Here is a 22,921-nt window from a genome sequence, read left to right as displayed (position 1 = left end):
TGCTCTGACCTCTGCAGGCATGAAGGTCTCAAGTCACCCTGACGTGCTTTTCTCTGGCTCCTCCATTCTCCCTCAACTGAGACCTGGAAACAAAGACTCACTCTGCAACTCCTCCTGTCCCCTGGTATGCAGCTGGGTTCCCATGAGGAGCAGCGAATTCTATGCACTCCAACTCAGGTGGGGCCAGCTAGAGTGCCCTCAGGATTGGGGGCTGCTTTGAAAGCCGGTGCCAACTATGCTGCCTCAGGCCTGATTTACATCCTGGCCTTTTATGCAGTAATTATCCTAATAACACAGATTGGTTTTTTGAGTTGAGAATAAGAATAGACTTCAGTGCTGCAGAAGAAACACCAAGTCTGGTCACTTTGCCACACTCAGATTAACTTTACAACCTGACCTACAGGGCTGGGGAGAAAAAAGAAACACTTGAAGTCACTGTAGGCTTTTCTTGAGGCTTCATTTTGGATCCGTATTACCAACTGTGATTTGTCCTCTGTCAACTATATTAATTACCTTAACAAGTTGGTACATCCCTTTCTACACGTTTTTCTGCTGGAATTTTTACACGATTATGTAACATCCCACATTTCCCAGGGAGGAGGACAGGAGTGGGGGCAGCAGGGAGATCCTGCCCCAGGACCCGAGAGCACTATGGTTACTGCCTGGGGCACTCCTGCAGGGGCTGGCTGGGAGGTGGTGTGGAAAGACCTCTTCCCAGGGACACACCTGGGAGCCCTCACAGTGACCTAGGCTCTGCTGCAGTCCCTGAGGCATGACTACAAATCGGGCTCCGGGGGCTTTGCCATTTTAGGTCTCTCCAAAGCCCTCCCCACAACACACTCAAACCCCCCGGGGCTTCTAAGAAGCTGGGTGGCAGAGGCAGTGCCCCAGGATCAGCTTATTGGAGATCTCAAATTTCAACTGGAACCTTCTCAGTCAAGAAACTACAGGGAGGAGCCAACTGGAAGGAAGGCCATCAGTCTTTCTTCTCGCATGGCCAGACGGAAGAATAGTACCTAGTTGGATCTCTGGGAGTCCCTGTCCTGGGGGGTTCTCGTGGGACAAGCAGATAGCTCCTGATTTCATCTAATTCTTAAAAAGAGTTTAAAGAGGCCTCCTCCTGACTGCAGCCCAGCACAGTGCAGTTCTCAGCACCGAACAGAAGCAGGAAGATGGCTCAGGGATCACCCACTGCTCCTGAGAGGGCACTAGTTGATGACTTAGTCCCCGTGATTTCTGCACCAGTGAAGAGGCTTAAGGCTGAGGCTTCTGGAACTCTTTGGAAACTAACACCCTAAACTGTTCACTGTGGTGCCCCAGCTATGAATGACCCAGGAGAAGACACCTAACAGCTGAGCCAGCTGTGTCGGGGGTGTGGTAGGAGGAGCAGGCCTCACCTTGCGAAGGGCTGGGAGTATCCCTCCCACCTCCAAGCTGTGACTCCCACTTGGGCCCAGCTTTGGCTGCCAGCTCAGAAGTGCTCCTGACTTTCTCTAACAGGAAAGTATAATAGAAAAAGTAGGAAATGGCTGCGGGGAAAGTCATTGTGTTAAGCCTACTCCTACCTCTAAGAGGTAAAGAGGTAACAAAAATTAATCCCAAGCATGGCAAGGGTGGCGTGGGCTTGCCGGGGTTAGTCAGCATTTTCCCTGTGGCCTTGGCAGTCTGAGATCCAGGCAGACAGAAAAAGGGCACATGTTCCCCCAGGGAGTAGGCCAGGCAGCTGCTGACCCGAGTTCCCTGCTCACGGCCACCAGTGGGAGGCATCCCGGAGGATGAGCGATGGGAGCAGGGGTCTCCAGGAGCCCTTTCAAAGCCACAGCAGCAGCTGCCAGAGGAAGCAGAGGATACTGGAGCTGCAGAAAGTGGCCTGCATGTGTTCTCTGAAGGGAGTATCGCCCCATCGATTTGACGACAAATCAAACTCTGAATGGGGCCTGACTCACAGCTGGCAGGCGTGGGTGCAGGGCGGGGCTGGCACACGCTCATCTTACCTGCCACAGCCTCAGGCACATGGGCATGCCTGGCTTGGCATCTGCCTCCGGCTTCAGGGTGCACACTGACGTCTTGGATGGCATCTCCAGAATCTGAACCTGACAGTAAGAAAACAAGTCGATTTGGGCCGACGCCAAGTCAAGTTTGTGCTATACAAACAAGAGACTTTTAAGGCGATTAGCCAAGGTTGCAGCAAGTTTCTGTCTGCTCCCCTCCCTGTGGGACTGCGAGCGAGCTGAGTCTCCTAATTAGGCTTTACAGGCTCGTGGGCTTGGGTGCTGCAGGGCCATTGTGCAACAGATGTTCACATCATTCCTAAGTGACCAGCCCGTCACAGGCTGGTGGCTGCCCATGGCCTCTCTCGATTTTGCCATCAGGGTGGAACAGGCCCGGCTCAGCCAGCCCTAAACTAGCCTGGTCCTTCCTCTGCTTGCCTCCTTTCTCCATGTAGGACCCACTCTATGCAATCTTGGGAGTATCAAATGCACAGGAGCACCAAAGACCCGCCATCAGTCTAAGAAACGAGCAAGATTGGATGTTGGCGTTCCGGGCTCTGACTGCTGTCCTGCATATCCCAGATGCCTGGGTGCCTTGCGGCCCATAGTCAGGCCTCGCAGGCTGCCCATCTACTGAGTAGCCAGGGCAGACTCTGCCCAGCACCATCCTTAGGGGATGGTCAATGCTGTGAGGGGCAGACTCAGTCACTAGAGCACCAGAGACGGGAACTGGGCCCTAGCTGTCCCTCAGTGCCCGGGTTTCCTCAACTACCAGTAGGCACAGGGCACCCCTTCCTGTAAGCTTGGAGGAGCAGGGTGCTCCCGTATGACACAGGGCCAGCTAAACGCTCTCGTCTGGAGTCTGTGCTGCTGAGTGGGTACACTGCCAGCCGTCTGCCATGACTCTGAACTTGGGTAAAGGATGTTGGCCCAGAACTCACCTGTCTACCAGTAATGTGTCAGGGACACCAATGTGCAGTCAGACTGGACAGCAAGGCTAAGCCAACACAGGGCACCCCTGGTTTACACGCGAGAAGCCTGTAGTCCGGAGAGGTTGGGCTGTCACTGGATAGAACCCCCTAGCTGGTCTGGCCCCTCCGGCCAGGCTAGCAGACAATGTCCGAAGGGCCACTGCCTGGGCAGGTGAGAGCTGTACTACCCGCACTACACAGGACAATGGGCCTGCGCCCTGGTTCTGAGTTCTAAAGGTCCCACATGCTTGCTGGAGGGCTGTGCCCAGGCAGCCTCCCGGCAGGGCAGACGGATGAATACACAGCCTGCTCCTCCAGCTAGAGTCCTGTTGATAGCCCACCCCTGACAGATGGCCAGGATGCGGTGCTCTCTGGTTCAGCTGCGGACAGCTGGGCTTCTGCGCTTGCTGTGCACCACAGGGCAGCTCCTAGCTCTGCTCCACCTGCCACAGGGGCCGAGTCTTGCACACACACGACACCCACATGAACACAGGGTGTGCACACGTATTCAGGCACGCATGCACACGAACACACGCGTGTATACATCTCAGGCTGAGCCAGGTGGGAACCTGGTGAGAATATTCTGCCAAGACCCAGGAGAGCTAAAGTGAGGCCAGCACAACAAGTGATCCAGGAGAAGCCAGACGTGGAGCTCTGAGGCCCTCTCTACCTTCTGCAGGAATAAAATAGACTCTATTACCAAGTTCCTCCTTGTGGAATCAGCCATTGTCACTGTGTGAAGAGCTACGGAAACATACCTTAGCCTGCAGGGAGTAGGCACCGGGTCAGGGTCGAGTTACGACCCAAATGCAGCAGGCGGAAGGAGCCCTCAGCCCACACGTTCCTGGGGCATCTGGGGGAAGGCAGAAGTCACAGGACACACAGCTTATGACCTAGAGCTGCCCCAATCTGTGGGCTCGAGAAGACCCCTCGGGTGGCAGTGCAGAGGGGCCTGAGGGCAAGGGGCCAGGGGTTCATACAGAAAATGTGCTTTCTGGCTAGAGGAGGGGTGAGGGTAAAAACCAGGGCAGCCCTGGGGTCTAAGCTGGGAAGTACGGGAGCGGGTGTGAGAAAAGCAGCTTCTCGAGTCACCATCCTTCATGCAGGAAAGCAGAGAGGCCAGGACCTGGGGATAAAGGGGCAGGCATCGGCCACCTGGCCCAGAGACCCGCATCCAGGCTTTGTGCTGTTAGAGCAGGAGTTCCTGGTCTTGCTGTGCTCAAAGCCTACAGACACTAGGCGCTTTCCACCTGGCACCCAACTGCAACTTCTGTTTCCAGAAGGAAAATGTTGAGTTTGGACAAGTGTGGCCACCCAGACGGCCAAGCAGGGCAGGAGTGTGCTCCCCAAGCACTGTCTGGGCATAGGCGGGCAATGCTTTTCCAGGGCTCAGCCCAGGCATATTCCAGTTGGGAGTATGGAAAACAATCATTTTCCCAGGATGTGCAAAGTCTCCAAACTGACTGTTCCTGAAAAATACCAATGCCGCCCGTACTGGGAGACCTGGGGACAGGAAGCTGGTTAAAACCATGCAGGGGATGGCCTGCAGGGAGGGAAGCTGCCAGCTAATCATGTACCAGGCAGTGGCACATGGAGGATGGCCAGCAGCACTGCCCTTGGGAGTGAACTCTCTCAAACCTCAGGATGGCATTCATGGGTCTGCAGCTGGGGAGGAGCTGGCATCACCTGCTCCCACCATCCAGGAAGAATCATGCCCCTCCTTCTCACATTAATAAAACTTTTAACAGGTTTTTGGCAAATTGGCAAGAAAAGTGCATGTAGCTCCTAATTGGTGATTTAAATGTAATCATGAACAAATAAATGCCTGTTCCTATCTCATTATTTATGAACCGGCTCTACTTGAAGACAAAAATGACTTTTGAGCGGGGGCCAAGCCTAACCTAGTACACAGGGCTTGATCTGCCAGCACTGCTGAGAGCTTCCCTGCCCAGCACCCCCGGCCACAAAGGACCGTGGGCCTAAAGGGGATGGTCAAGAGCCCCTTCCCAGCCTCTTGCTCCTGGAGCAACGGTCCTGCACACTTGTCAGGCCTGACAATGGCCACTCCCAGGTCCGCCTTCACTCTCCCTTCAGCTTCCCCAGAAGCTGGACCTGTGGTCTCCCACCCCGCTTTATGCTGTCCTCTGCCCTGGTTTCCCATGTTCTACCTTTCCTTGTATTCTGGGCGCCCCTCCCTTGGTGGACTCTGCTTCCTTTGTCCCTAGGGTGTGGACACCACTGTACAACCTGAGCAGTTCCACCCACATCACTAATGCCCCCTCCCGTCACTCTGGCCTGAATGCCACCGAACAGTGACCTCCCTGCCCCGTGAAGTCCCCTCCTCTATGCATTCCTCCGCTCACGTGTTCCTCAGGGGCCACGACGGCCACTGCGGTGCCCTGCAGTCTCTCATCCACTACCGCCTGCCAGTCACGCAAGTGTTCCTCCTACTTTGGTGTATAAGTACCCAGAGGAACTCAGTGGTTTCTCCTCCAGCTGCCCCTGGTGGCTTTAGGCCTGCTCACTTAGCTATCCCGTCAGTATTACTGCACTGGGTTCCAAGGCGTCCAAGGTACGAGCTCCTCCCTGGGCCCATTCTGATTCTCACCTCCCTGGAAGGACGGCTCACCCTGCACTTCACAGGTGACCGGCCAAGGCAGAGCTAGCCGTACAGCAGCCTAAGGCCACTGGAGGTGTAGCCACGCAGGTGGCCCCTACGCCTGACAAGGCAGTCTTCAGAGCCCAGTAGGAAGCCCGCGGTGCCTCCTCACCAGGCATGCAGGACAAGCACACCTGTTTTAACAGAAACCCAGCAGCCTGTGGCTCGGGGAATGGAGGGCATCAGGATGCTGCTCCTTACCTCATCACTGCCCTTCCCTGGCACTGCAAGCAGCCAGCGTGCCTGCCCCTCGGCCAGAACGGAGCTCCTGCAGAAGCCCACACTCTCCAGGCACACAGCGTCCACAACGGCATTCCGGCCCTCTGCCAGGTCCCACAGGCACAGTCGCAGGTCTCGGCCCTGACTGACAAAGCAGGAGGAAGAGGCTGTGAGACCCGATGAACACGACTGTATGATCCCAGACAAGTATGAGGACTCAGCTCCCAAGGGTGAAGGTGACGATGTTGTTTGAGAGAGCAGCTGTGGTACTGGACCATCCCAGGCTGAGCAAGGGCCTTTTCACCTGGCACTCACACCTGGGTCTGCACCCAAGGTGCCCAGTGCCAGCACTCAGAGCAGATTTAGGACATGGGTGCTTGGTCCCCGACCAGCCTTCCTTGGCCCTCCCGCTGCTCCCTATCCCACTGACGCACAGCCCACCCTGTCTTCTCTCTGTGAGTTAGGTTTAAAAATCCAGCAGTCTTCTGGGCATTCGGTAGCACTCAGAAGGCTGAGGCAGGAGCATCGCTGTGAGTTCGATGCCAACCTGAGCTACACAGTGAGTTCAAGGCTAGCCTGGGTTACATAGCAAGACCCTGTCTCAAAAACAAACAAACAAACAAAAATCCAGCAGTCTCACTCAAGTCTTTTCTGAAGTGAATTTTAAACCTATATTTATTTATAAAACAAAACAAAACAAAAAAACAAACCATATAGGAATGCTTACAGAAGCTCTAGCTATTATCACCCAAACCGGAAACAACCATGCTGCCCTCCAACAGGAAAGCAGCCTGTGCACACTATGGAATACCAGCAGCAACAGAAAGGAGCCAACTGCTGACCCATGCAACAGCCTGGAGGAAGTGCAGAAACAATTTGCTGAGTGAAAAAAGACACATCTGAAAGGTTACGCACTTTGGTGACATTCTAGAAAAGGTATTTTCATACCTCCCCAAGGTAGGCAGCTCTGGGCCCAGCCAGGCAGCAGACTGCTCTGTGTGGTCCTGGGGAGGCGGCTGCAGGACTCTGCGTCTGCAAGACCCACAGAACTGTGCACACAGAGTGAAGTTCACTGTGTGCACAACAGAAGCATCAACAAAGTGAGATGCTGGAGGCCCAGGAGAGGCCACAGGAAAGCGGATGGCACACTGCGCAGGGATATGGGAGGAGGCTGACCTGAGGGGTCTGGGGAGAGTTTCAGCTGTCAGACGTCGAGGTTAAAGAGAACTGTAACTGCAGAAATACAGTGGCCCAGTGGTGCTTGGTGCCTTTCCTTTTTCCTTTCTTCTTCCTCCTCCTCCACCTCTGCTCTTCTTCATTTTAGGTATTTATTTACTTATGTACTCACTGGGTGGACCTGGAGAATGAACCCAGGACCTCGGTGCTGAGCTACACCCCCAGCCCTCCTTTCCTTTCCTCCCTTCCCTTTTCCCTTCCCCCTTCCCCTCCCCTCCCTCTTTCTCCTCCCCGCTCTCTTTTTTAAGTTTTGAGATAGGATCTTACTACACTGCCCAAGCTGGGCTCAAACTTGTGATCCTCCTGCCTTGGGCTCTCAGAGGGCTGGGATGACAGGCGTGCGCCACCGCAGCTGGCTTAGTTTCTCCCAGGAAGATGGGCAGCAGTCCTGAAAACCTTGCACATCCCCACTTGGGCGGATGACACACGACAGTGGTGGATGGTGAGAACTGTGTTTCTGCCTCACGGGAGCCAGGAAAGTCAAATGGGCCTGATTATCAGAAACCAGAGGTTGGCAAGAGTGTACGCACAGCTGTATCCAAGCACAGATGCACAGATGCAATGTAGATAGGCCCCGGAGCTCGAGCAGCACGCACACAAGTGCCCCCCAGCGCTGTCCTCCCGAAGCACCTAGAAGCCGCAAACCCCCCTAGCACCCAAGGCTCAGTTAATCCCATTCTCCAAACACAGGAGCCAGGTTTCTGAAGAAATAATGGTGCTAGGGATGGGGTCGGGGGAGAAACCAAGGTGAGTTTCAAGCACCTTTCAAGGAGTGCCGGAAAAAAATAGAAATACTTTAAAAATAAAATAAAAGATAGTGGCACATCAAAAAAAATATGCCCAAAAGTTGGAAAAATCTGAGCGACAAATGCCAGTAGTATTAGGTTTTAACCCAATGAATGAAGTGAGTCCCCACATGTCTGTTTTCATGAGTAAACATATAAATAAAGGAGGAAGAAGGGAAAAACTTTCCTTATAGTTCCTAAGTTTCAATTAAAGCAGAATTCTAACAAAAGGGAAGTAAGGAGAAATGAGGGAAACAGAAAGCACCCACCTCCCCTATAAGAGTCCCCACGAGAACATCTGAGTAGTAACCTACAGGCAGAACCCACTGGTAAATGCTAACCCTAAGGGGAAGCAGGGTGTTTACACAGGCACAAATTGTCTCCTTCTAAACATCCTTAGTTAACAGTGCCAGTTCCAGCTCAGGCCCATAAGTTCATGGACCTCCTGCCTTCGGGAGGTGAAACTTAATTCTCCACTGAGTGTGGGCGGGACCTGCTGCTCAGGAATCCAGGAAAAGACAGGTTGAGGAGCTCTTACTCAAAATTCAAAATTCTGGGTCCAGAAGTGTTTTGGATTTCGGAGTTTTTCTGATTTTAAAATAGTTACATAGGCTTTGCCAGTTGAGCATTCCTAATCTAGAAGTATGAAATCTGAAATGCTCCAAATTCTAAACTTTTTGAGAGCCGACATAATACCCAAGAAGGTCCAGATTGTCAGATTTCAGTTCAAACTATTGAATCTTGTTTTCCTCCCCAACCGGTTGGATCTTGACAGTGGACCCCAGCAGATACTTCCTGAACCAAATGATCAGGTCAACTTCTGCCACAATGGGCCACGGGGACACCATGTATTCCCGGTACCCTGGGATGAGGACGTTCACTTCTGTGGGTCTCCTCCCCAAACCCATAACACTCTTTTAAGCCTGTGAGAACATCACAGACTCAACCAAGGGGCATTCTGTAAAACACCCAAGCAGTACTCTTCAAAAATGTCGGGGTCACAGAAATCAAGGAAAGAAACGATCTCAGAATAAAGGCGACTAAGGAGCCAGACAACTCAGTGGGCCCTAAAACAGGAGAGGTACTGGTGGGAAACTGAAGAGTCTGCACAAAACTGCTCTGAGCCGCTACCACGCAAACACTCTGCAGATGGCCATGTCGTATGAGGGACCCAGGCCTCAGAGAACCCGGCTCATGGAGGGTGCTCTTTCTGAGTCTGATCTGGAGCTCTCCATACTGATCTCGACTCTGTTTCTAGAGAACCTGCCAAGCTGATGTTCAAAAGTGCCTGGATATTTGGAGGACTCAGACTCACGTGGTCTACATGAGACTTTACTGGACAGCACGGCCCAGGGTAGAACCCTGGGAAAGAGGAACCACAGAAGGGTGTCTTTGCACAAGGGCGGGCCAGAGCCCAGGTGAAAAAGGCAGTCAAGCATCATGCTCACGCCTGTGGGCACCAAAGCTTGTCCTCAAGGACAGTCACCCTCTATACCCATGGGCTCTGACTGTGGATTCAACCAACTGCGGATTAGAAATATTTGGAGAAAAAAAATACTGCACCTGTATATAGACTTTTTTCTTGTCATTCTTCCTCAAATGATACATTACAATTAGTTATATAGCACTTACGGTGTATTGGGTATTATTAGCAATCTAAAGATGATTTGCCTATGTTCGGTGCAAATATTACACCATTTTATAAAATGGACTTGAATGTCCATGAGTTTTGCTATTTTTAGTGGGTCCTGGAACCTTATGGGTACAAAGAGTTGACTGCAACTAACCAGGTGTGGTGGTGCACACCTACAAGCCCAGCACTTGGAAGGCTGAGGCAGGAGGACTGCTGAGATCGAGACCAGCCTAGGCTACGCAGCGAGTTTAGGGACAGCCTGAACTACACAGGGAGATCCTGCCTCAAAAAGCCAAACAAAACAAATAAGAGACAATGGCAACTTTCTACTTTGTACTCATAGGATGGTAGAGGACGGCATGGAGACATGCACAAGACCTCCTGCCCGATGACCTACCTGTCCTAGCAGTGCCTCTCAGCCCCTCCCCTGTCCTATATGCACGCACACACGCCCATTCGTACCTGTGCCCCTCCTCACACAAGGCCCACCTCACCAGCGCCACCCCGACCCTAACCCACAGCCCTCAGTGCGTCCTGCTGCGGCCCGTCGGCCCTTGCTGCTGGTCTTCCCCTGCCCCCGGCGGCCCCTCACACCCCTTCCTCTTTCCACCTCCCACGTCTCCGGCAGCCCCTGTTCCCTAGGGGACGCCGCCTGCTGACCAGACCTAGGCCACACTCCTAGAGGGACGCCACGAGGGCGATGCTGCTGCACCCTCCCTGGCCATCAAGGTAGGAGGCACGTGAGGTGACCTTTCCACCTGCAAGATGGTTCCTGCTGGGCCTGTCCGTGCAAAGACCATTGATCACCCTTGTCTGGCAAGGGTTCTGTGATCCTGTGGTGGGAGATGTTCTGATGTGATGACGATATCCTAATCTTCAAATGACTCCAGCCTAGGAATTTGTGGATGCCACCCTGTGTCACCCTCCCGCTCGCCACACGTCTAACTCTCTCCTTCACACAGGGGGATCCCACGCCCCCTTACCCCACACCTTTGCTGATGCGCTTAACCAGTGAGCCTATCCACATGATGTGGCCAGCTCCTCCACCATCCTGGCCACTTCTGTAATGTCACCCACTGCTCCGCTTCTTTGGCTGCCAGTCCCTCTGCCTGGCACCCTCTTCCCTGTCCATGAGCTCAGATACCAACATGGCTGCCTGCAAGGGAAGGAGGGTACAGAAGGACCACAGGGTCCCCACGGAGGCAGAGCACGCCTCACAGGCCAGCAGTGAATTCCAGAAGAACCGTGGTCTAAGAACACCAGTGAGTTCTCAGGGCATAAGGGGCCTCCTTGGTCTCAGTGCAGGGCCAGAAGCATTCACCAGAAGGGGAAAGGCTGGCAAATGCGACTCCAGTAAAATACTTCTGATCACTGAGGACACCGTCAGGAGAGTGAGAAATACAAGCCATCATGCTGGAAGAATAATATGCAATATAAAAATACGTATCCTATCCAGAACAGGAAAAGAACTCTGTCCCAGTAAGAAAAACGGCAGTCAATCAGAGGAATGGGAAAGAGACCAAGAGGTATTTAAGACAAGTTTCTCCAAATGGCCGACAGCATAAGAAAAGAGTCCATCAGGATTAGAAAGACTCAAATCAAGCACATTCTGATGTGCCCCATACAGGGGTGAAGCGCGGAGGGGCACACCTGCTTTGGGAGGTGCAGATCGGTATCTGCTGACAAGTCCAGTGTGTACATGCACTGTGGCCTAAACATCCCAGCGCCAGGCTCAGGGGCCTTACCTGCACCTAGGTGTGCATGTGTGTCCCTAGGCACAAGGAGACTCGGATGAGTCCTCCCCACAGCTCTGTCCAATAGCCCCAAGCGGGCAACCCGCTCTCCACCGGCAGGGGTGGGCAGATGCCTCTAACGGACACCACACAGGAGAACCATCTGTAGTTACACGTGCCAGAAACTGGGATGAGAGACAAAAGTCAGAGGCAAAGCATTCTTTTTTATGGTTCCATTTTTCTCAAGGTTAAAAAAAACCTAGCCTCTACTTTTTGAGACAAATATTAATACAGGAAAGCAAGAACAAGGCATAGAGTCACTGTCTACCTCAGTGCAGGGTGGGTAGCACTTATGAGGGTGGCAGGTGGGGCTGGGGATCTGAGGGGCTGGTAATGCCGCCCTTCTTGACCAAGAGGTGGTTACTCAGGTGCTGCCTCTGTCACAATGCAACAGCCTGTACACTCCTACGTGTGCTCTTCTGTAAGGACCGGTATGCTGTATTTCACAATGAAAAAGGTAAAAGAAAGCCCTGCCAAAGAGGCTGTTACAGCACAGGTGTAGGTGACTTGAAAGCACACAGCCTCCATCAAGGGCCACTTAGAGAGAGGTGGCTTTCAAACACAGCTGAGCACAGGCCAAGGGGAGGCAGCCTCGCAGGCTACAGTGTCTAGAGCAACGTAAACGCACCTGGGCATTGTACACCTGCAGTCTCCACCTGTGGCCTCCTGACCCACAGCCGAGCCTGCTGGAGAGAGGCCTCTGCGGCACCATCCTGGCCGGGAGAGGAGGCATCACAAGATGCTTGCCCCAGGCTACCCTCTGAGTGTGCCTCCCACACCAGCTGGCATTGTGCAACCGAGAGGACTGCTCAAGGCCACCCAGGTGTCTGGTCCCCAGAGGAGCAGGAGGTCCTCAAAGGCCTGCCTCTCGGCTGAAAACCTGGAACATTTACAAACGTCAACTCCAGTGCCGTTGGCTCAGTGGGATATTTAGAAACTGTTTACTCTGACAATCAAGGAAACACCGAAACCACACAGAGGCCTCTGTGCCGAGGGAAGGAGGTAAGGTTCAGTGAAGGCTCCAAAAGCACACAGGGCCAGAGTCTCTGCCCTCCTGGACAACTCTGGTCCCTCAGCCCCCTGAACAGCCATCTTCTGGGTGGTGGCACCACACGAATCTGGCATAAAAGTGCTCTGCAGACCATCGGGGCCAGGCGATCCCATCATCCAGGAACAAGACCCCACTGCACACAGGTGTCCCAGGCTCTGAGTCTAGAGCAGGACGACAGGCCTGTCACAGGAACGCCCTGAACACGAAGGGTGCCAAGACCCACAAGGGAAGCGTCAGGAATCCACGGGGGAAAAGCTGCTCAGGAAAGTGGCACTTTGACTTGGTTTCTGAGCTGACAGCAGTGGTCCCCCGGTGGGCAAATGTACCAGGCTCTGGCGGCCGGGTGGCCCTGGCAGAGGACTGGTTACCGGCTCCCTGCACACCGTCCCATCTCTGCTATGCCCTGGCCTTCCCTCTTTCCATCTGCCCCTTCCCGGCCCATCCGATGTCCCTGGGCCTGTCACCTCCACAAGGCCATAGTGACAATGCCAGAACACAGCCCCAGAGACTACCTAGGGATGCTCCTGCCTCGGGATCACTGAAGGCTGCCCAGCCCAGGGTCTCCCATGGCCCCTCACGACACTCCCAAGTTAGAGTCTCGGTGGCCCCAGCCCATGTAGTCTCACTAGGAGCAACAGCTCCCTGCCCCAACTGAAGCACAGGCTGTGGAAAGCGCCATCCGTGTACCTCTTAGCAGACTTCTCAGCAGTTACAGGGTGGGTGGCCAGCAGCCAGCACCTGTACACACTGCCCTGGAAAAGGCCAAGGGCACCAGAAAGCCATTCTTAAGATAAACAGAGGCTGGGTTAGTGAGCACTCCGATGGGGACGGGTCCTAGACGCACAAGTGAATTTTTTAGGGCACAGAACACACACACACACGCACACGCACGCACGCACACACACACATACACACACGCACACGCACACACACACACACACACGCACACCCCATCCAGTCTCTACTACATGGAATCACAGCCGTAGGGAAGGAGCCTCGATGAGCACAAACACAGGAGATGCGGCAGGGGCCACAGGCAGGGAGTCGGCCTCATCGCTGCACCTACTCAGAAACCAGAGAACCAGTCACGTGGGCCGAGACAGCCCAGGGAGGGACACACGGCGCCAGCTTCCAGTGTGTGGCCTGCGGTGTCCGTTCGGGCCCCCAGGCCCTCGGTCTCTGAGCCTATACTTCATTCCACTCTCTCAGCCTGTGGCGCCGCCCTCTCTGCCCACCCGAAGCCATAACCAAGGGCCCTCCACGAAGCCTGGCCCTCCCTGCCACGTCGCAGCTGTGCTGGTAGAAGCCACCTCAGATGTTTCCAGCCCCAGCACTCTATCCTCCTGAGGTGGCCCCGGAGCAAATAAAGGCTTCTGCCAAGGTGGTCAAACCAGCAGACGCTGGCTCTCCTCACCCCCCTGAGGACAAGGGGCTGCCCTAGTATCCTCCACATGACGCGGCCAAGCTGCTTGGCTGCTCCTCGACCTTTCTTTTTTTTCTTTCTTTTCAACTGGCTTTTCAAGTCTCCCATTTCACCCTGGCAGCCAGGTGGAGTTACAAGGGCCTTGCTCGGGTGCTCCTGGTTCCCACCGGAGGCCATGAAGTGGCTGCCTTAGGACCTCACGCTGCTGCCATGACATACCTGAGGAGCTGGGGGCTCTGGGGTAGCATCTGCAGCCAAGTTACACTCTGGCCCCCATGGCCATCCAGGGTGGCAACCGCTCTCCGTGTTTGTAGGCTCCAGATGTGAACCAGACCACGCTGACACCTGTTGAGAGGAGCCCGGCACAGGTCAGGAGCAGGCACTGGAGTCAGGTGGACACTCCGAGCTTGCTCTGGGGCCCACCCAGACACCACACACCTGGCAGATGCGGGTATTTTGACCACTAGAGGTTTTAGGGTAATAGTCAACAGCTCTAACTATGAATCAAGGATAAAACTGGCTGCTTCCAGAGAAGGCGTCTGGGAAGACCCTTGGGAGCCCGAGCGGGGAACTCAGGCAGCAAGGGCTGCTCCGGAAGGGAAGGAGAGCCCTGCCCTTGAATGTAGGGTACAGTCTCCAACAGAGGGGTGTGTGTCCCTGCTTATCCAAGAGGGTCAGTCCTGAAAGGACAGCAAGCACAGGGACAGGTGGCTTGAAGACCTACGCTCGGATCCCAGATGAGTTCTGGGCTCTGTGCTAGCCCACAACCCCGACTTCATCCCCAGGCTCAGGCTCGGGCCGCTGCTACTCACCCTGAGAAGAGAAGCGGGCACCCCTGGGCCTGGGCTCCTCTGCAGAAGTGCAGCGCGTTCACTGCTGACTGTGTGCCTCGCAGAACAAACTGGGGGTCTGGCGGTGGCTGGGGGACGGGAACAGCCATGCCGGGCAGGGTGCAGTCACCTGGGGACCAAGGATAGGACACATGAGTGACAGAGCCCTCTGTCCTCCTCCAGGAAGGCAGCTGGGAAGAGGCATTTGGGATGCTGACCCAATCAGTGTTCCTGGCCTTCTGTTTCTCCTGGAGGTAGGGAGACTTCTTGCTATGCGAGAGTGCTCAATGGTCCTGGGGGCCCCTTTCCCTAATTACTGGCCTCTTCTCTTCATTGCTCATGATGGAAATCTGTGAACCGTCCCTACAACCCTCCTTCTGCCTATGGGCTTCTGCACCTAACTGGTATTAACAAGATCCCAACGTCTACCCTCCCTGGGCCGGTACAATGGCATCTACACCTACCCCTGACCACTTTGGCCCCGGGTGCCCTGCACAGAGCCACATGCTGCCTTCGGGGCTTCTTGTCCGGTGGTGACAAGGATCTTTTGCTTGAGACTAAGAGTACAGCTCAGTGCTCGCTTAGCACGCACAAGGCCCTGGGTTCCATCTCCAGCACTCCCCCCAAAAAAACAAAAAACTTTGCCTCACCAAGCTTAATTCAAAGCCTGAATCTTCTCCTAGGCCCATCTCTGTATTTCTCTGTAAAATCTAGTTTTAGTACAAACTCTGCTTACCCTCAGAATCTTATTGAGTGAGTGATGTCTCTGATCACCCGGCCCTGCCTTTAGTCAGAATCCTGTTAGGGCTCAGTTGACCAGAATCCCCCTCACTCCTGATGTCTCCTGTACACGAAGCCCCTTGGCTTCCTGACTAAATTTCCACTTGTCCATGCTGTTTTCAAGAGATGAGCTGGATCTTCCTCCTCTGCTGCAAAGCCTCACTGCTGTGGTCCCAGCACCACCTCAGTGGCCTAAGCAATGCTTTCCTTACGGTGCTTTAACACGTGTCTCCACATGTTCTCCTCGGATAAGCTGTGCCCGCTCCCTCCCCACTCCCCCGTCCACACTAGTGTTTCTCTGCTCCACTCCCTGCATGCTGCCAGTGCTGGTCCTGCTTCCGGGCCAGGCCGAGCCCTACCCCATCCAGGCCTTGCTGCAGTGCCCTCCTCCCTCGAGGGCCTGCCCCATTTGCTCTCCTGGCAAATCCAGCCTCCTCCCTTCCTGGAGCCCCTCCTCTCTCCTTGAAGTGTGGTAACGAAGTACCAGAACATGGCACCACTCGGGCTACATGGCTAGCTGGGAGCGGGAAGGCAGGGGTCAGACTGGGCTGCTCCCTCTAGACCCGGCCCTGCATGGGCACTAGCATCAGCTCAGCAGACGGTGGGAGCACCGGGTCCCCCCTGGGGAGCTGAAGGAGAAGCACCCCCTCCTTACCTCTGCTGTAAATACCCCTGCTGGGTCTTAGGCCTGCACTGACCACCGCAATTTCTAATTATTACAACTACCCTGCGAAGAGGCGGTACCCCCGCCACTGGAGAAACTGAGGCATGAAGTGGTTGAGTGAGCTACCCTAGGTCCTGTGTGCTCCAAGGTGCAGAACGGCCAGCAGTGTCGAGTACAGGTAGTGCCATGTCCAAGGCTGTTCCTCAGATGGCTACTGTCACAAAGGGACTCGCTAGGTTCCCTTCAAATGGAGAAGCTTCCCGGGTCCCTCTGAACCCACCTCACCCACTCAACTCTGCAGAGGCCCCTATGGCTTCTGCAGTCCCAAAGGTGGCTGATCTAACAGAGTGTCCCCAGAGCCAGAAGTAACCTGCCCCAGTGGCTGGGAGCGTTGCCAGTCGGCCATGTACTAGGCCGAAGCCGCAGAGGAAAAGGTGAGGGGCAGACAGCAGGGGCTGCTGCAGCCTGTCGTGGGATCTCCAGCATTGGGCTGAGGGACGGTTCTCAATCCACCCACCTGCAGCTTATACACAGCAGGGTAGGAACAAGCCTGTCCAACTGGGCCCAGCTGCAGCCACCAGAAGGAAAAGAACAGGATCAGGAAAGACAGGAAGCATTCCTCCAGAAAGGAATGTTGGCCCAGAGGCTGCTATGGGCTGTGGGAGAGAAGGGGCCACAGGTCAAGGCCACACGCAGCACAGAATAAGTGTGGAGGCAGGAAAGATAAGGGCTTCTCTTGTGCGCAGCCCATCCCAGGGCAACCCCTCCACTCATGCCACCTACCTCTAAGCCCTGGTGCCTGCCCCTAAAGCCGCCCCAAGCCCTTGCCTTCTCTCCTTTCATAAGAAAAGAAGGAGTGGGCTCCAAATAGCACAGAGCATGGAGGGGCAGACAGCAGCCCAAGCCGGGCTCCCTGGAGACCATGAGGGCCTACGCAGGGTGGACTGTGCCACAAGGTCTGCACCTATGCCACTGAGGTGCGACTAGGGCCAGGGCCTAGATCCTAACGACCGAGTGCAAGTGTTAACAGGGACAGGCCTGGGAAGGGCCCTGGCTCTGACTTCAGGGCAAGAGTCCATTTTTTCTGATGAGAGACTCAGGCAGCCACACCATCAATGGACCCTGCCCTTCTCAAGGGCTTTCGAGGAAAAAAAAAAGCATTTTACAAAGCACCAAATCCTATTTTATTTTCTTTTTATGGTGTTGGGAAGGAGGAGTTAGCCAAATAGGCCCTCTGATCTTTGGCTAAAGGATGACAAACTACCCAAACGTAAGGGTGGCTTCCTTCAAGAGAAGACCCAAGCCCATAATGTTCTTTGGACGCTGCTGTGGTCTCCTGAAAGCTGCCTCGAGGCAGGCTAGTCCGGAGGGCAAGTTCAAAGGGGCAGCTGTTGGGCCCTCAGAAGCCATGGCTGCCTGTATAGGTTGTGCCTGCCAAATACAGGCTGCAGGCCCCAGCTCTACAAGGAGTCAGGAAGGCAGCCCAGCTAAAGCACCTTAACCTAATCCAGAAGGAAAGTACTGAGTTCAGCCAGAGGTTCCTCTCACCATGTGGGTCCAGACAGAAGACTCCAACAGACCACCTCTGCCCAAGCTCCCATGTGCAGTACATGTGCATAAACACAGGCGCACTCACATTCACACACACACGCATGTATATGCTCACACTCATATGCACATACACACTCTTGTGTGTATACCCTCACAGATGCACACGTACGAACGTACACATGGAGGCACACACTCATATAAACACACATACATGCGCTCACACGGACACTCTCCTGCACAATGTCTACACTCACATGCATTAAAACTTGCACTAAAAGACAGTATGGTGGCCTCAGGCAGTGCCCGAGGAGGCGGCCCCCACTTGCCACCTGCCTGCAGCCTGGTGGGAGTTTCCAGAACCTCACAGCAGAAGGCTCATTGTGAGGTGATGAAATCAAGTTCTCCTCTATTGTTTCCCCAGAACTGCGGGGAACAAACCTGTCACATTGTTACAACAGCCGAAACATTCAGGCCAGAATGATGCATCGGCAATTAAGGGCTCCATCATTTCAAGCAATTAAAATAAACGCTTTATTTGAAAACTAATTAATTCTACCTACATATTTTTCCCATGACAATATCCTATGATTACTTGATTTATGACATCTAATTATTCTTTATTAATCTAATTGAGAATAATCGCGTTATCCTATCTCCCCTGGCACCAACTGCCCGGGGTGGAGGCCGCAGCCCCTGCACACAGCCCATGTGTGGCACTGGCCGTTTCCCTGTGTGGTGCCCTGCTCTACTACTGGCTTTTCCTCCCAGAGGGCAAAGGCACAGGAAACTTAATCTGGAGCACAGCTTCGGTTCTGCTTGCCCTTTGAGATGTCAAAGCAAGACAGATTCAAAAATTAAAGGCAAGGACTCCGACACAAGGTGCGTGAACTCTGTCTGACAGCCTTTCCCGTGAGGACCTACAAATGCCTTGGGACTGGAAGCCCTTGGCCCTTGCAACACACATGAAGCAGCCCGGCAGGCCTTAGGGTGACCCCTCAGAGAGGCACCCCGAGCTTCCAGCACACAGACAGTGCACAGCTGGAGCCAGGTTGCACACCTACCACCTTTACACCTTGGCAGGTACAGCGGCCATGGTGATCGAGCAACGTCCTCGGAAGGGAGGCAGAGCAGATATGCACATGCCAAGCACGCTGGCACAGACTATCCCACAGCCCACAGGGGCTACGCCAGCTCAGACAGAACCCACGTGCGATCCGAGGCGGGCGAGACGGGCCGAGGGAACGGCTAGGGTCCAAAGACAACAGGTCCCTTCCAAGACAATTTGGGGGTTTCCACCCATGTGCACCCCTTAGTCTGACCCACTGGGCACAGGTCAGCCCCAGGCTGCCCCCACACTCCACGGCCCTGCGCCCACCTCCAAGCCCTCTCGTTTCATCACAACAGGACAACTGTTTACTAGAGGATGTTTAGAAATCAGCAAAAAGGACTAAGAAGCAGGACAAACAGGGAAGCAGTCACCCAGAGGCACCCTGAGCACTGCCTCCGCCTGACCCAGCGTACCAGGTTCCACCTCCATGTACAACAGCACCAGGAAACGCCACCTAGGCTGGCAGGAGCCCTCTGATGGAGCCCCCCACCCACCATCTGTGTGTGAGACAAGCCCTCAAGGTCCCGAGCATTCCATATCCCACTTGGGTGCCACCCGCAGCCTAATGGATATCCCGATGTCTCCTCCACACAGAAAACATACAAAAATGTTCATGAGATAGGAAATAAAATCCAAAATCCTCAGGGCATCATTAAATTGACAAAAAAAGAAAGTGAAACCTTCAGAGGCTAAACACTGTTATCAAAACTCAACCAAGGGAGGCCTGCAAAGCCCAGCTAGCACCTTCTCTGAGGGCATCTTCTTCACTAGTGACCTGAAATCTGGGGTGACAACGACAACACTGACAGCCCTTCCAAGATGTCCAGTCTCACAGGAAACTTTATATTTAGGTCAAACCGAGCTACACCTGGACCCAGACATGCCAGCTTCCAGATTTCAGCCTCAATTCGCACCACCAACTCCAGTTTGTCTTCTCAGAAGGAACCACCTTCCACTCAGGTGTCCACAAAATCATAGCGTGGTACAGTCACGCATCACAAAAACCAACAAGGAAACACGGCACCACGGGTGAGAGCCATCAGAAACAACAGGAAACTGAAGCTATAAGTACATAGCAAGAAGGAATTCAATCTGGTGAAAGGTTGCTGGGAAAGAGATTTGCATCATGCTCCGGGTTATTTACTAGTCACAAAAGGAAAATGTGCCTTTACAATGGAGACATCTGGCTGTCACCACTTTCACCAACTGATAGAAGCTGGCAGCACCAGGGGTAAGCAACAGGCATCACTTATCTCCTGCTGTGATGCGATAAGAAGTCATGGCGCCACCCTTGTGTGTCCACACCAAGAGGAAAAGCTGAGCTTGGCCTTGAGGATGCAGTCAGACAGATCTAGATACAGGACAACAGACAAGACGACTGGCTGAGACTCGTGAAAAGGTCAAGGTCAAGAGAAACAACACGAGCAAAAAGGCAAAAGCAGAGTGAGTGACTCATATATTAAAAGATACTGAAGGGCCGGGGATTTAGCTCAGATATGCCACCACCTGCCTCTCAAGTACAAGGTCCTGAGTTCAATCCCCACTACAAAAAAAGATACTTAAAAAGGCATCACAACTAAATGAAACATGTGAACCTTACAGCCTGGATATTAAATAAGTTCCTGGATCAATAATAAGGCTGGGAGCTGGAGATTTAACAGTGGCACCGCTCCTGACTTGACAGGGCAAGGTCCTAAGTTTGATCCCCAGTGCTGGAAAAAAATTTTTTAAAAATAAAGCTGGGTGTGGTGTCACACACTTATAATCCTGAGGTGGGAGAATTGCAAGTTAAGTCCAGCCTGGGAAACTTAAGAGAGACCTGTCTCAAAATTAAAAATAAAAAGGGAGCTGGGTGTGGTGGCGCACGCCTATAATCCCAGCTGAGGCAGGAGGATCGTTGTGAGTTCGAGACCGGCCTGGGCTATATAGTGAGTTCCAGGTCAGTCTCAACTACATAGTGAGACCCTGCCTCAAAAAACACCAAAATAAATAAATAAATAATAAAATTTAAAAATTAAAAAGGGGCTGGAGAGGTAGCTATGTGCAAAGGCCCTGGGTTCAATCCCTAGTACCAAGGGCAGAGGGTGGCTATGTGGGCACTCTTGGGGCATCTGGAAAAATGTGAATGTGGCCTGCAGATCATATAGAAGTATTACTTTTCTTGTTAAGGATAATGCTATTTTATGACAAAGAATGCCCTTATTCCTAGGAGATGCCTCCTTCAGGGTTTAGGGGAGAAATGTCATTATGTCAGTAACTATTTTGCAAATGATTCAGAAAAATGTCTCTTTTAATCTCTGTGCCTATGTGTAGAGTCATCCCACAGTATCTGTGGAGGACTGGTCCCGGGCCTCTACGGTTATCAAAGTCCAAAGATGCCCAAGTTCCTTCTATAAAATGGTACGGTATTTGCACAAAACCTATGGATATCTTCCTATATACTTTATTTTTCTTTTCTTTTTTTTGGTACCGGGGATAGAACTCGGGTCCTTGTCCTTGCAAGGCAGGTGGCGAAACCACTGAGCTAAATCCCCGACCCTTTTCCTGTATACTTTAAATCAGTTCTAGATTACTTGTCATACCCAAGACAATGTAAATGACCCTTATATTATATTGTTTAGGGAATAAGAACAAGAAAAAGGCCTGTGCATATTTACAATGGGCACAACTGGCTGGACCCACGGATGTGGACGGACGACTGCACAGACAAAGAAGTAAAGCAGGTGTTATCGAACGCTACTGACTGGTGAACACAGGTGAAGGCACGCAGGTATTTAGGACAGCACATCTGCAACTCTTCTGTAAGTTAAAAAATATGACAGCACGCTAGGGGAAGGGGAAGTAGACAAGCTCACACTGGACTCATACTCAGAGTGGATGTGCACATCAGTGCAATAAAAATGCAAACAGCACAACTAGGAGGGGGGAGCAAGTGCCAAAAAAGAAAAATGAGCAAAAACTTGAACAGCCGTTTCACAATCAGCGTAAGTGTCCAGTAAACATAGAAAGGATGTTTAACTAATTAATGATCTTGGAAATGCTGGTCAGAACCATACTACGACATAAATACGCTCCCGGCCAATTAGCAAAATAGTCTGTCAAATGTAGACAAAGACATGGAACAACTGCAACCGCTCTACCATGCTGGAAGAGACCACGTTAGAAACCACCCTGGTCCTGGGGCACTCACCTCATAACTCAGTAACCCTACTCTTGGATAATTACCTCAGGGAGATCCTAAGACTTGTACGAGAATCCTTACAGCAACATGGCACATAATGACAACTAGAAACAACCCAGGTGGTTATCAACTGCACAGTGGAACGAGTTCAGGAAATTCCTACAGGAAAATACTACATGAACTGGCAAGAATAAACCGTGCTCAAGCTCAAAATTACAATTCAAATCAAGAGGAGACATTAAGGAAATAAAAACCGAAGCAGACAGGGAGAAAAGCACTACATACATTTGTTAAAGGACTCACGATCAGAATCTGCTCTCAGAATATGTAGGTCAGTAAGGAAAAAAAATTTTAGTGCCTGCCTTGCAAGTGCAAGGTCCTGAGTTCTAGCCCCAATATCGGGGGGAAAAAAATTTAAAAAGGAAGCTAGTGTGGTGCTGCATCCCTATAATCCCACCACACTGGAAGGCTGAGGCAGGAGGATAATAAGCTCAAGGCCCACCTAGGCCACTAAGTAAGATCTGGTCTAAAAAGTAAAAGGGGATGGGGACTGGAGATGTATAGTTCAGTGCAAAGGCCCTGGGGTCAATCCCCATCCTCCTCCTCTAAAAAAAAAAAACAATAAAAAGAAAAACACAGCATTTTCAAATGGCTAAAATTAGAGATGGAACAAAGGTATAAGAAAAATGGAAGCAGTGGGAAAGTATTTTTAAATACCAGTGTTAGGCAAAGCCAGACATTTTGAAGTTCTTTGCAATCCACAATGTAGACATAGCATACCAAGGCAGTACATAACACAGATATTAACCTTGGGAAGTAAAACTACAGAAGTGGCAAGACATCAGAGAAAGTAACCCACTCATGATGGGAGAATGTGACACACTGCTCTTGGTACGATTAAACCAAGTGGACAGTGAGAGAGACTGACCAAAACCGGATACATAGATGAGTCATTGTGAAACTTGTACTCTGACACAGAGCTTACTCCTTCCTCTTCGGGGCGCGTGGGACATGTGTAAAAACTTCTTGTATATTTGATCACAAAG

General features: G+C 52.6%; 1 protein-coding gene across 2 annotated transcripts in view; it reads right to left on the bottom strand.

Annotated features, from left to right (window-relative positions):
• The window catches only part of Gnb1l (G protein subunit beta 1 like), a 67,860-nt gene that overhangs the window by 17,655 nt on the left and 27,284 nt on the right, over window positions 1-22,921 (bottom strand). The window contains exons 1-5 of one of the 2 annotated variants that reach the window (XM_010620712.3): window positions 16,553-16,617; window positions 14,574-14,721; window positions 13,981-14,106; window positions 5,823-5,985; window positions 1,995-2,093 (exon numbers count right to left, since the gene is read on the bottom strand). In XM_010620712.3, coding sequence (XP_010619014.1) covers window positions 1,995-2,093; window positions 5,823-5,985; window positions 13,981-14,106; window positions 14,574-14,701 — 516 coding nt within the window. In that variant the 5' untranslated portion in view covers window positions 14,702-14,721; window positions 16,553-16,617. Of the gene's footprint in view, window positions 1-1,994; window positions 2,094-5,822; window positions 5,986-13,980; window positions 14,107-14,573; window positions 14,722-16,552; window positions 16,618-22,921 lie in introns of those variants that run through there. The other variant, XM_010620711.3, reaches the window with a different exon arrangement.

Source organism: Fukomys damarensis, unplaced genomic scaffold (assembly GCF_012274545.1).
Source record: "Fukomys damarensis isolate Sample0158 unplaced genomic scaffold, DMR_v1.0_HiC HiC_scaffold_34, whole genome shotgun sequence".
Taxonomy (NCBI): Eukaryota; Metazoa; Chordata; class Mammalia; order Rodentia; family Bathyergidae; genus Fukomys; species Fukomys damarensis.
The sequence above is the reverse complement of the archived record's forward strand: the minus strand, read 5'-3'. Positions and strand labels throughout refer to the sequence as shown.